Source organism: Esox lucius, chromosome 23 (genome assembly GCF_011004845.1).
Source record: "Esox lucius isolate fEsoLuc1 chromosome 23, fEsoLuc1.pri, whole genome shotgun sequence".
Taxonomy (NCBI): Eukaryota; Metazoa; Chordata; class Actinopteri; order Esociformes; family Esocidae; genus Esox; species Esox lucius.
This window is the reverse complement of record NC_047591.1, coordinates 8,564,145-8,578,551: the sequence shown is the minus strand read 5'-3', so window position 1 is coordinate 8,578,551 and position 14,407 is coordinate 8,564,145. Positions and strand designations below refer to the sequence as shown.

The 14,407-nt window shown below is 43.2% G+C and overlaps 1 protein-coding gene across 2 annotated transcripts in view; it reads right to left on the bottom strand.

The window, feature by feature from the left end:
- Positions 1-14,407, bottom strand: part of tafa5a (TAFA chemokine like family member 5a) — a 111,720-nt gene that overhangs the window by 13,702 nt on the left and 83,611 nt on the right. For both annotated transcript variants that reach the window (XM_010886984.4, XM_010886985.4), the window contains exon 3: positions 3,678-3,805. In XM_010886984.4, the coding sequence (XP_010885286.1) occupies positions 3,678-3,805 (128 nt within the window). The remainder of the gene's footprint in view (positions 1-3,677; positions 3,806-14,407) is intronic.

The window sequence follows — 14,407 nt, the reverse complement described above, 5'->3', positions numbered from 1 at the left end:
ACAGAGGCAGGCGGACAAGCCACAGAGGCAGGCGGACAAGCCGACGGGCGGGGAAACAGAGGGCTGCGCACACACATATGCATGCGCGCCCGCCCGCACACGCACGCACACAACACATTCGACTGGGGCCTCTGAAGTACGGTATTGAGCAAACATAAATACATGTCATCACTCAACCTCTCAAAGCCGACATCAACACAGGATGACAAACAGCCTTCCAACTGGGGTTGAAATACAACGAACACACTCAACCTTCTCAGTACACAACTGACCTACAAAACCGACATACAGATTTGTGGCCACAGGTGCTGGCACCCTTGTACTTTTCAAACAATGCATCATGCCAATTGTAAGGTTGTTAAAATTCTAAAACATGTTGGTATCCACATACTGTATGCATTTCTTTGGATTGCAATTGAACAAAGTCAAACTATCTGAATAAATGACTTTCCACAAATAAATCCTAAAATGGCCCAAACAATATTATTGTCACTTTCTAAAACTAGTGAGAAATAATTTCATTTCAAGCATGTGATTCTCCTTTACATAGAAATTGAACTCACCTGTGGTGAGTTGCAGTTACCTGCAATATGAAAATCACTCATTCAACTAATCTGACCAGGACTCATTCTCTTGTTTTGTGTCACTGTGTGTACCGCAATGAATATGGAGAAAATAAATGAAACCAGAGAATTCTCAGAGGAAGTCAGGCACAATATCATAGAAAAGCATTGAGAATCTAAAGGCTTTAAGTCCATCTCCAGAGACATTTATTTTCCTGTTTCCACTGTACCTAACGTTATCAAGAAGGCCTTGCCAGTATCCCTGAATGTGGCCGCCGGAGAAAACTTGGTAGAAGATCACAGTTAAGAATTGTTCAAATGGTGGAAAAAGCACCTCAGTCAACTTTCACACAGACTCAAGCTGACCTTTAAACACAAAGTACAACAGTTTCAACCTGCACCATCCCTTGTCAATTCAAGTGGGTTATATGGTAGGCATAAGAAATCTTGACTACAATTTGCCAAAACATACCTTAACATGCCACAACACTTCTGGGACAGACGAGACTGAATCAGAGCTTGTAGGTAAAGAACAAAATAAACATGTAAGAAAAGAACACCACCACAGTGAAACATGTCAGCGATTCAGTGATGTTTTCGGGTTGCTTTGCTGGCTTTGACACTAGGTGCCTTGTGTGCACGGCATCATGGAATCAGCAGAACACCAAGGCATTTTGGAGCACAGTGAAAAACCCATTGTCAGAAAGCCTGGTCTCCGTCAAAGGTCATGGGTCTTCCAGCCAGACAATGACCCCCAACACACTTCCAAAAGCACCCAGGAAAGTGTTCAACACAAAACAATGACTGTTCTGAAATAACCATCAGTGAGTCCCAATCTAAATCCTGTTGAAAACCTGTTTTGAAAACAGCAGTTGGGAAGCAACCTTTAAATCTGGGTGAACTGGAACAGAAGAAGTACAAGAAGCAGAAGAATACTGGGCCAAACTGCCAGGAATGACGTGCAATTTTGCCTACCACATTTTCTATGGTTTCAATATTTTTGGCAATGTCATTTCTGTTCATTTTTGGATTTAAAAGGATTAGGTTCTGAATCTAAACCGAAAGCTTTTTAATGCTAACAGTGAAAAAAAGAACTGGAAACCAAATACTGATCAATACCAACTTCATTTTAGAGACAAAGTGGATTACATTATTTGAAGAAAGTACAAGGGTGCAACAACTTGAAATCAGAGAATCCTTTGTTTTATAGATTAACCTGTTTCACCCTCAGATAATAAATGGTTAATTATCAAGGGAAATGACATCAGAGTCAGGTGCTTTTTACGATACATTACTTTGAATAAGAGCATGCTAAATAAATGGAATAGAAATGTCTAGTGTATAAGGTTATAAGAGGTTTAGGAGCTCACCTTGAAATACGGTGGAAGAGAGACACTGTATTGATTTAGATTTGAAAATACGTCTACATTCCTCAGCACATATCTCCGGAAGAGCAGTGGTGTAGTCATTAAGCAACAATTGGCCTTCTTTGAAGTGCTACTTCATTAACATTTATCTGTCTATCAAAAATACTATAAGAAATGCAATTCAGCACATTGCAGCTAGAACGTTTTTTTCCTTATCAATAATTGCTTCAGTAAACAGACAACCTCTCAGAACAAGCACAGAAAATCTGGTGAATGAGCTAGCTTCCACAGCTATGATGTGATGGCATTATAATTAATCACATCCCCAACCGTAATCACAGCTATGATGTGAAGGCATAATAATTAATCACATCCCCAACCCTAATCACAGCTATGATGTGATGGTATAATAATTAATCACATCCCCAACCCTAATCACAGCTATGATGTGATGGTATAATAATTAATCACATCCCCAACCCTAATCACAGCTATGATGTGATGGTATAATAATTAATCACATCCCCAACCGTAATCACAGCTATGATGTGATGGTATAATAATTAATCACATCCCCAACCCTAATCACAGCTATGATGTGATGGTATAATAATTAATCACATCCCCAACCCTAATCACAGCTATGATGTGATGGTATAATAATTAATCACATCCCCAACCCTAATCACAGCTATGATGTGATGGTATAATAATTAATCACATCCCCAACCCTAATCACAGCTATGATGTGAAGGCATAATAATTAATCACATCCCCAACCGTAATCAATGGTACGGATAAAAAAAAAAAAGAAATCTTACAGATGATGAACACAGAGATGAAAGTTTCAAGATGATCCAATGCAAGGTGCACAGTTTACATGAAGGTTTTTCTAAACATTTTTCTACGGATGTTGTATTGCCTGCTTCAGTAACTGTTTGACCTTCCTGTGGAATTGCCCATAAACAAGTTAGGCTCAGATGGTGACAGAACTATGAGATGCATTAATGATGAGGCTTACGCTTGTCAGAGTTCACAAAGTGACATTCAGAAACTGGGCGGGTGGGCGGGCAAATTGGGGAGAGCGAGAGAGTTGCATAACGAATGCGCAAATTAACAGTATTTAATTACTAATGAGTGGAAGGCGGGGTGGAGAGAAGGAGACTGCCACGATACTCCTGGGTTTAGAAAGACAGAGATGGTGGGAGGCGCGTGTGGAAGAGGGTTAGAATACGCACGTGCACGTGGACCCATGTGCGTCTGTATGGCGGCGTGTTGCTGTGCGCGTGCGTTGCGTGTGAAGCAAGGGGTAGGTGGCATCCTCTCTAAAATACCTGCCGTGAATCCTCCATCTGTTCCAGTAATTAGATGGAACCTTAATTCAAACTAATTGCAAGAGATGAATAGGTAAACAAGCCCTTGTGTTGTCGGGTAGAAGTAGGAGGGCAGAAGGAGAAAAGTTTTTGGTACATCTGCTGAGTTTAACATGGCTGGGGCTGGGATTATTAATACCACAGTTTATCTGTCTGCCGCAAGCTACCGACGCTAACTATGGGAGGGAAGTGAACTGCCCCAGCGCTGAACTTTGACCCAGGAGCCAAGGTGGGGTGCGGTGAGTGAGCGGAAACATGGGTCTCAGATTGGGGTGAGGTTACGCATTAGTGATTGATGGAAATGCAATACCACAAATGACATTCTCACTGACGTCTCTGTTCTTGTGGCTCTGATTCCGGGAAGTGAAACTTACTGTGGTGGTTTTGATTCTGCCTCCGGGTTGTGTACAAGTCCATCCGGATTTATTGACCAACAGGTCACAGCCTTCGTCTTCCAGGCATGGGTCCATCTCGCACCACTGTTTGGTCCGGACAATACGAGCTGTTGGGTGAGGGAGGAAGGAGAGATTACGATAGAGAAAAAGGGAGAGAGAGACAGAATAAGATGGAAAGGTGACAAATGGAGAAACCGGGTTAACCTTAACGCCCATTCTGAGGAGTCCAAACACATTATTCTATAGGATCAAATCACACAATAAGCAGATGACAGTAATACTTTCAGGTGCTATTCTGGTTCTTTAAAGATTCATGAAACAGTTGCTACAGATACAGGATAATCAACTTGATCATCGTCTTGTACCACTAAAATGTCCAAATGGACATTTGCAGAGTAATTAAGGTTTAAAACGGCTTCTAAAATGTGTCCATTCCACTTCATATGTCAGACGATGGAATCGAGCCCTGTATTAACCACTAACTAAAGATGACACCGAGCCAGAGTGCTATCAACATGACAGTGTTACAGTCAGTAGCCTGACTCTTTCATCCTACTTTACACTTGTCAGAGGTGGGCTGGGTTCAGAAGGAATGACATGACCTTTAAATATCATGTACTCTTATAATGTCCACCTGGCAAAGCCAGCAGAGAACCGGTCTGCCACCAGAGCCTGGATCCTCTCTAGGTTTTTGTTCCAACAGATCTATGGATTGTTCCCTAATGTCACTAAAGTGTTATTGCTTGCTCCGGGGTTTTAGGCAGGCAATCTTTGTAAGCACTTAGCGAAATATGTAAAGGGGCTTTAAAAAATATATTTGACTGATTGATAGAGTTGACTGTAATGCCAATTTGATGGGTAAAAGTATGAGGGAAATGTATGTTTAAAACAACAAAAAATAATGTCATCCTTGTCCAGCCTGGAAGTGGACTTGTCAGCAGACTAGCACAAAAGACTTCTTTCTAAGCCATGGAATCACCTGACCACCAGCTTTGACATGAATACTCATCATACAGTACGCAAACATTGTTCCCACAACGGCATTTGCATACCATGACACCCTGAACTGGCCCTCAAAGGGAAGGAAGGAAAGCGAGAGGGACCATTAAAGAGAGAAGGAACGAGTTACAGAGAGATGGAGAGGGACATATTTTACGTCTTTCAAATGAGACTGAGGACTAACATTTTATGTAAAGCAGCAGGGCAATAGGAGACAAACGATACAGAGGGTGAATACATTGCCCTACTTGATCGTGACACATATGATACTAACTATTACAATAAACCGTGGGTAAGCTATCTTTTGTTCCATACCTACACATTTGCTTAGGTCACCTTGAATTTCTATTAGCGTATAGCATAGATCATTGACACTGACATAAGAATATCCAAGCAGACAATGTAGACTCAAATGCAGATACATTTTGACTGAGCTGTGTGATACTAAAATGTCCTGTCATCTTGTTTTACAAACACTGGCAAATTATTTCATAAAATAATGCTATCATTGTCACAAAAAATTAGGTCTTAACAAATGAAACACAGGGACCATTCGTATCAACACAACATCTGAACACAGCAACCAAGAAGAGAGAAGTGCCTCACAATAACAGGCCTTTAGACAAAACAGCCAATCAGTAGTAATTGTGGATCTAATGTAGAGCACCAGTAATCAAGGCTCAATAGGATCCACTTCAGGCCTCTATTCACATCACATCATTGCGCCTATCTCTCTGGGCCCAAGCAGTTCACACAATGACCACACAAGAGCACTCAATTACGCCCCTGGACAGGCTGCTCTGCATTCACTTCCATGCACGCTCAGCCGTACATGCACACGCTAACGCACACACTAACGCACATGCGAACGCACGCGAACGCGCACACAAACACACGTGCATTCAGGGCTGCTGGCAGCTGCTGACAGATGAATCAATCTAATACAAAACATTGAGGCGCAGCTCAGGATGGATAAGTGTCAGAAGAAAAAGGAATCGAGCACAACTCTGGACGGAAGAGACGAAGAAAAAAGAAGATTGGACATGGAAAAGAAAAAGGTCCATTCGCCTAGTTGAATGAGAAAACATTTTAGGAATCTTTACCCTGGACCTGAAGATGCTATTGAGAATGATCTTTTTCACATCATTGATGTGTCCAACATAGGTCAAACACAAGGTCATTTCTAGATTTCAAAAAGGCTCCTGGAGATCTTTCCTGATTAAGCAACGGCCCAGCTTGCGTGACGGATTCCCCTCCATTTCAAACGGGACATAGTGGAGACCGGGTTATTACTTTGTGTGTCCGGTCGTGGTAATGGCCCGGTCCGGAAGACTCGCAATGTGATTGTGATAGCCTGTAAGTGCCAATTATTAAGCCAATCTCTCATAAAAGAAGATGAAGTGGCCGTGCTCTGCTCACGTCTGACAACTGGATGGAATGACACGAGCCACAACTCTCCACGACGCCTTATCTCCTGCGCTGCACACAGACGACGCCACTCACGGCTCATCGAGCCTTCCGCCGACATTTGAGCTGGTATCAACCGCCGTACGTAATACCCTCCAAGTCATGACCCTCCATTCACTATTCCTGTAAAACTGTCTCTGCTGCTGCCACCCCGGGCATACCGCCGCGTCGGCCTTCGCTGTGGCACGTAACCGGGGCTCGCGGGTGTCCAAGGGAAGGTGGAAGTACACATCGTCTCCACGGCCCTGCCCACCAGATGGGATCCGCTGGGGGGAGGGTATCGTCGAGTGAGTTCATGCGGCAGTGGTGACGGGTTGGGGAGGGGGCGTCACCCCACCTGCGGAAGGACTCTATCTGAGTGAAATGTTATATCACATCTCACGTCGACCAGCCTGGGAGAGGAGCGAGGTGATAAATCCTGACTAACGCTGAGAGAGAGGGGAGGAGGGGGGAAGAGAGCGGGGAGGGCGCTGAGAGGGGAGGAAGATAAAGAGTAAGGGGGGAGATAGAGAGATTGAGGGGGAAGTAGAGGTAGTGAAACACAGAGAGAGGGATGGAGGTAAAGACAGAGAGAGATTTTGAGGGGGGGGTGGGAGAGAGAAAAATAAATGGGGGAGAGAGATAGAGGGAGAGAGAAGGGCCTGGGAACGGTTCCTCCATCAATGCCTGGAATAAAATGGAAACAGCAGGAAGCTTTGCACTGATACTAGATCTGCTCACATGATAACAGCTAGGAAGCATCCATTACAGATGATAGGACCAGCATCAGTGGTTTAAGCCTACATCTTGAGTGCTGCTGGTGGTTCGCAACATGGAGGACGGGCAGATTTGAAACTACCAAGAAGAATGTTTCAACATGTCCTTTATCGTTTTCATTCAACCCGTTGGTCGAGGATCCACCCATTACTTGTCTGACTCCGAGTCTATGCACACACCCTTCGGGCATGAAAAGCAGTCACAGTCTGAGTCTGAAAGAAGAGAGGGTGTGCCTTTCATCAGCGACGTTGACAACCTTAACTGAACCCTAACCATAACCCACAAAATCTATCCATGCCTTTTTTAGAAATTAGGGAAGGGGAAAATATCCCAATTTTCTGGTTTAAACACAGTTTTGGAAACGTCTGTCCCCATTCATAGAGTAAAACCTTTGGACACACACAACTTCACACACACACACACACACACACAAACACACACATCTTCACACCACACACACACACACATCTTCACACCACACAGGGAGAACTTCTCCACAGTCTTCAAGAGTGACATGGTCGAACAAAAGGGCTTAAACGACCCAAAGACTATCATTAAGGCTATGTCATTTGCTTTCATCATCAAAACTCCATTTCATGTTTCTGTAAGTGCAGTGTGTCCCCCAAATGACACTCCTGAATGTCTAGTGCACTGTGTTTGAACAGGAACATGGTGCGATTTGGGATGAAACCCAATATCACACTAATTACCCATCATGCTCCTGTGCTATCAACATGCTGAGGCAGACACATGCTCTGCCAGGTTTCGGCATCATTCAGTGTGCGCGTGTTTGATGTGTGAGCATGCTTGTGTCTACAGATTTGACTAACCTCAAAAAACTGTAAAACAAGAAACATTTGTGCGGACATCTCCCTTTTACCTATCAGGAAAAAGACTACTTTAGGACTTAGGTCTTGACTGATAAGTAACTGAAAGGTTGCTGGATTGAATCCCAGAACAAGGTAAGGTGAAAAACAAGAAACCAGGCAAGCCTAGTTCAGCCGGCCCGCAATAAAATTTGTTAATTGTGGCTTCCCTCTTGAGAATCAAACCCAGGTTGCGCATGTGATAGGCATTGTCTTTAACCACTACATCACCAAACAGCACTCATGCCAAGCATTAGTATAGCGTCTTCATATTATATTATATTCGCTTATTAACATCACGCCAAGTTTGAATATTTAACCAGCGTTCAACTGAGTAACGTTTCTTATTAAGTTTACCTCCACCACAAATAGTATCTATGAACTGTATGACTTTTGCCACTGGCCGTTTTAACAGCTTATTAGCCATTCGTGCATGACATTGATACAATAACTACTGTATCAATATAGGTGACGATAACAGACATTTTCGTCAAGTGAAAAGACGAGAGAATCGTGTAGCCAGTGAAGAGTTTGTCTATACAGTGTCTATCAATATAAGTGACGATAATTAGTGATGGCCATTCAAGGCTTTATTAGCATTATTTTAGCAGCAGGATATTACGCTGGCAGCGCTCAGATTATCTTTATCACAATAAAAGCCATAATTGAAATGTATAAGGCAATATAGTTAACAATCTAGTCTGTGAAAAAGAACAGAAAATAATAACATTGGAACGGACATTAAACATAAAATGCACAGAAAATATTGTTAACTATATATAGTTCAATGATGGCTTTTATTTTGAAAAATAAAATCTGAGTTAGCACTGCTTGCATAATATCCTGCTGCTAGAAGAACGGTAATGAAGCCTTGAATGGCCATCACTAACGATAACTGACTTTTTGTCAAGTGAAAAGACAAGAGAATTGTGAAGTGTTTGTCTATCCTGAACAAATCCTAATATCCACCAGAACCTTTTTATTTTAGGCTTCCAATTACGTAGCTATGTAAAGTTGTAGCCAGCAAAATGTTTTCAGTCCGGAACCTCAGGCATAATGCAATTTTGACTGTTACGGGAGGCGAACGTGAGACCTGTTGTTCCTGAGCCTGCGTCTCTAACCACTATGCTCTTTAACAAGGGGTAGTCAGTCAGGCAGTCACTCAGTAAGAGACGTTCGCTGTTCTAACCCGGCTCCGCTTACGCGGTCTGTCAAAAAGGGATTTTGTGTTGAAAATGTATAAATAAATATGGTATTATTATTTATTGTATATATAATATAAGGTTAGACTTCACAAGGTTAGATTCTTCACATCAACACTGGCAAACAAGGAGTCCAACATAGAGAAATGTGTCAGCTATCTCGCCATGTCATTTTGTTTTTTATCACACAGCTTGCAAACCAGGAAGTACTTTCCAACACTTACGCATTTTATCAGCCAACAACTACAAATTTGCTTGCGAGTCGAGCAACCTACCTCAAGGAGTAATCCCACAACTACCCCAACAACCCTGGATGGTGAAAAGTCAACTTACACCACCGTATGTGAGGCCCTTGGACATTGTTGGTAGACTACAACCAGGTTTTGGGGAAAGTAGAATTTGTATGGGAATAATGTTTGGGGTTCCTACAAATAATGTGAAAATGAAGTGAAGCGTGATCCAGGTCTGTGTGTTGGCCTACATGTTGGAACCCAATGTAAACAGAGCAATACACTTAGGGTTAGTGGTCAGATAAGGTTAAGGTTAGGGGTTCAGATAAGGTTAGGGTTAGGTAAGGGTTAGGGTTCAGATAAGGTTAGGGTTAGGTAAAGGTTAGGGTTCAGATAAGGTTAGGGTTAGGTAAGGGTTAAGATTCAGATAAGGTTAGGGTTAGGTAAAGTTTAGGGTTCAGATAAGGTTAGGGTTAGGTAAGGGTTAAGATTCAGATAAGGTTAGGGTTTGGTAAGGGCTCAGATAGGGTTAAGGTTAGATAAGGGTTGGGATTAGAACCTGGGTTTGAAAATGTATTCATACCCGATTGTGTGCACTCAGACAACTGTGCATGAGGAATGAAAAACATTCTAACATTATAATTAGCCACAAGCTGTCTCTCTCAGTCCCCCTCTCTCTCTTTTCCAGTCCACTGCCTGATTTTCATATGATTATTCCACCCGTTTGCTGGCTTGATGAATGTCTCGCGTTAAAACCTGTCAAGCCTTTCAAAGCCTAAGGTTGTACCTGGAGTGAATGTGTCCCAAATAGATTCGGCACCCGTGAAGCTTCGAGAGGCAGAGATAACGACATAGCATACCAGCACATTGCAATAATCTTGGTTTTGCTCTGCATTTAATGGCGGCCTACACATCCCGGGAGAGGAATATGAGACCTTATGATCTTAATAAATCTTTCATCATCACTGATAGCACGGATATGAAATATGGCGATATTGTGTGTTGTAATAAAGAGAAGGCTGTAAAATGCAGAGTATATTATAATATTTTCACTGGATCCATTTTTACCTGGCAATTTCCACTGATGTTGAGTTTTACCATGTATATATAGCACACTGCATGTACAGCGGTGTTTCAACGTTCAAGGGTTTCCATTTCAACATATTTTGTAGTGCAACGCGGCCTAACCCTGTGTTTCAGTAGGTGCCGTTTTGGTACATGATTGACAGGTTTTCTTCTGCACTCCAAAGCTTAGGGTGTTTGTCAGTGCCCATGGCGTGTGTGTGTATGTGATACGCATATATAGCCTGGATACACAACAAGCACTGATGTAGATTACGCAATAGTGACTAAGGTCTACTGGGACCTCAATCAGTACATTCACCATGTGACTGACAGACTGAGTGACAGGCAAGCAGGCAGCAAAGCTCCGTTGGCTGCTTCTTTAGAAACACCATACAATGATTTAGCTGTGTTAATGGTTTAGATGTTCTTGATTTCACTTTTTTTTTGTCACTGAGTCACTGAGAGCGATGGTCTAATTTCCACATTGGCTCTGTGTACACGTTTTATAGAGAACCAATATAAACAATCAGATACATCCAGATCAAGCCTTTATGTACATCGTTATGTACACACTGTGCATTCTCTGACTGAAATAGAAGAACATAGAAGTCATTATGAGTTTCTACCGATCCAGTCCATATGGAGCCATGTACTGTTTAAAGAGTTCTGCATGGTCTGCAGTCCGAAACAACTACTGGACCTATGAAGTTCAAACAGACAGAAATGACCGGATGGGAAACCAGAAAATAATAGCAACAATGAGTGCCAAGAACACTGGACATGGTGCTATATAATGTTCTTGTTCACTCTGCAACTCCCAAATGTGTAAGCTAGCGGTTAGCGTGTTAATGAAGAGCGTAAAGCTGGGCTAAACCCAACATCCCCTCAGGACACTTCCCATCTCTCTCTCACACACACAGACTCTATATCTGTTTCTATATGTCTCTCTCTCTCTCTCTCTCTCTCTTCCTTCACCCCCCCTCTCTCTTTTCCTTCCTCCCCCTCTGTCCCTCTCACGGTCCCTGCATCTGTCTGTCTGGTTGTGTATCGTTCTTAGTCTCTCTTTTTACGTCTCGTGTGGATCAAGCAACTTAGCCTCTATTGACCTCTACGTGCCAAACTAATCCGTTATAAATTATGCATAACCTTTTGCTTGGCAGAAGGCCCACATACCCCCTGTTTATTCCCTATTCTCCCCACATTATCCTCAAATACTGCAGAACACTAAACCGCATTCAATTACGGAAAAAGTGCCTCCGAATCCGAAAGGCAACCAGTACCATTACAACTACACAAATAACAAGAATAAATCAAACACCGTCTTCTCAAAACCTTGTGGATAACAGTGGCTAGTTATAAAGTACATGCCGTAGCTATAGCAACAATTTATTTTTTAACCATGCGCAAACACGGTTACAGGAATAATCACAGAACATATATTCACATAAGAGGTTATTTCTTCACTTTTCTAACCTTCTCAGCCCCTCCCTGATACCACGACACCGTGTTTCATGAAAGGAAGGGTGTTTTTTTCTGCATATTATCTGTTAAATACATACTGTGTTAATATCAAAGCTTTCCACTGTTTCTTAACCTGTTTCCTAGTGGTACTGCTTGGGTCATCCTACAGTTAGGCCTTAGGGGTCTGTACCCCAGTACATAGAGGACATCCCAAACTGAACCCCATTCCAGGTAGGGAATAGGGTGCCATGCGGGATGGCGGGCAAGCAAGCAAACACACACACACACACACAGACTGGTGATTTATTCAGTAACTGTCCTGCATTATCTTCTGCAGTCTACAGTGAAAACTAATGAAACAGAGATGCATTTCTAATATTTGTCAAAAATAGATTTGTCAATGGATTTAAGAAACATATTTCTACTGTAAATTTCAACTGTCTCTAGATCCGAGGACAGGCTTTTACTGATGACGTTTGTTATGCAATATGAAGCAATGACAAATTGCTTTCATCTATTTAAAATCACTCTAATGTGTCAGTGATAATTTTCTGTTCTTAATAGCGAACACATACGGTTGTTTTCCACAAGCTGTACAATTCCCATAAATAAATACTGCACCTGCAGTTTGTTTTCTCTGTTTGAAACCTACCTTTATGTATACATAAATGCGCTAAGATGCACTAATATCGATTGCACTGTTTGATTTATAATACAAAACCCTCCATTTGTGTCAAAGACTGCAGCCGGCCAAGACCTCCATGATGATGCGGTAGAAACGATCAAAGCCACGTACAGTTGGCTGCCAGTCCGGCCCGCCACTGCGCATTTCAAAGGTTCCGACGATTAAACGCTCCGTGCTCCTGCTCGGCTCAGGATTCCTATTAGGTGTGAGCGACGTCCCGGCTCCAGCTGTGTCTCTCCGAGGCGCTGACAATCTGGTCGGATCAGGGGCAGAGGAGGAGAGAGACGGAGAGGTCTCCCAGGCCCCGGTGGTCTTGACCCAGTTAAGACAGGTTCTGTGACTGATAACCAACAATGAGAGACGGTGTCCATTGAGACAATGAGGAGTGTGTGTGTGTGTGTGTGTGTGTGTTAGGTGTGTAGCACCACCAAAAGGGAGGACAGCATTAAGTTCGGTATGTAATGCTGGCATAAGCTGTTGTGCTGTGCATCTCCAGACAGCACTGATGTCAATGTCTGATCTTTTCACTTCGCCTTGATGTTGTTGCGTCAGTCAGAATGAATTAGAATACATTCCCCAGCCCAGCTTGGAAAGTGCTGAGTTAAAGATCTAAATCTGATCTGATGTGAGGTGTACACACATACTACTTTACACACACACACACACACACACACCACACGGTCGTAGCGCATCACAAATAAAATGCTACAACATACTTCCTTATCGTCCTATTTTTATCCCGACTTAAATTATCTCCGATAACTCTAGACACGTCTTGAAACTTTCCAGTCGACTCCTGCTACTTCCATTCTCCTACCTCCGGTGCCCTCTGTCAGTGTCTGATTCTCTGAAAGGCCCATTGAGGCTAATGAACAGGAGCAGTTGACGGACACAGAACAAGCAGAATAGACTGATTAATACTTGGCTATCGTGCCAGAGACCCCAGACAAACCATCAACGGCTAATTAGGATAATTGGACATGTCCACCACCTAATGATGACATCTTGTAATTATCCCAGTAGACCCCGATTGTGCGGAGTGTGGCTGGGTGCTCTACCCACATGTGAAAAGTGTGTCGAGTTTTAACTTGACATTTAGAAGTTCAGTTCGGATCAATAACAAAGGTTACGAAAACAACAGCCCCAGGTTTGTTGAGGCGAGAAAGAAGGGGGGGGGGGGGGGCAGGTTTGACTGGCTGTCCCGCTCTGACCAATTTCCATCCATGCTGATTTATAACATCACACACCTCAAATGGGGAAGAATTCAGGCTGTTTTGATAGCGAGGGGTTTTTGGGATTCCCCCCCCCCCCATTGTGTCCCAAACGAGCGGGAAACGTAAACAGGTGCAAGAGATTTCAGTCTGTCTGATGGAGGAAGGAAGAAAGACAGCAAATATTAACTGTCGGGTTTAAGAGGCATATGTCTGTTTCTTCCTGCGTGCCCAGACAGCCACTCCATATGGTCCCCTCCTTCTACAGCCATTGCCTGTTTCTCTCCGGAGCTTCAGAGTGACTGACAGAATAACACATAACGGACTCTGACAGTGGGACGGTGTTCAGGCCTGGAGAGGTGCCTGTTAGTAGCCGGAAAAACAACCTCGGAGACCTCCCTTATGAGGTCCATCATGCACTGTGAGAGGTGTTGTTCCGACCAGAATGTAAACAAACCAATCGATAGCTCATTAGTCATTTGCCTCCTGGGGGAAAAGTTTTTCGAGGGGATCCACTCTTCCAAACCAAATGAACCCAATCAATGGGGACTCCACCGAGACCTGCCGGAGAACTACGGTGTGGGGAAGCGATTCTGGACGACTCCCTGCTGTTGTTCTGCCTTTCGCTCCCTCTCTGCCTTGTGCTCCTTCTCTGCTTATCAGTCTCCTTTATCGCTGTCATTACGCCTCTCTTTTCCTCTGACCCGTTAGTGTCATTTGTAAAGCTATGAGTGTTCCTGCATCCGGCAGTAGATAAAGTTAAATTG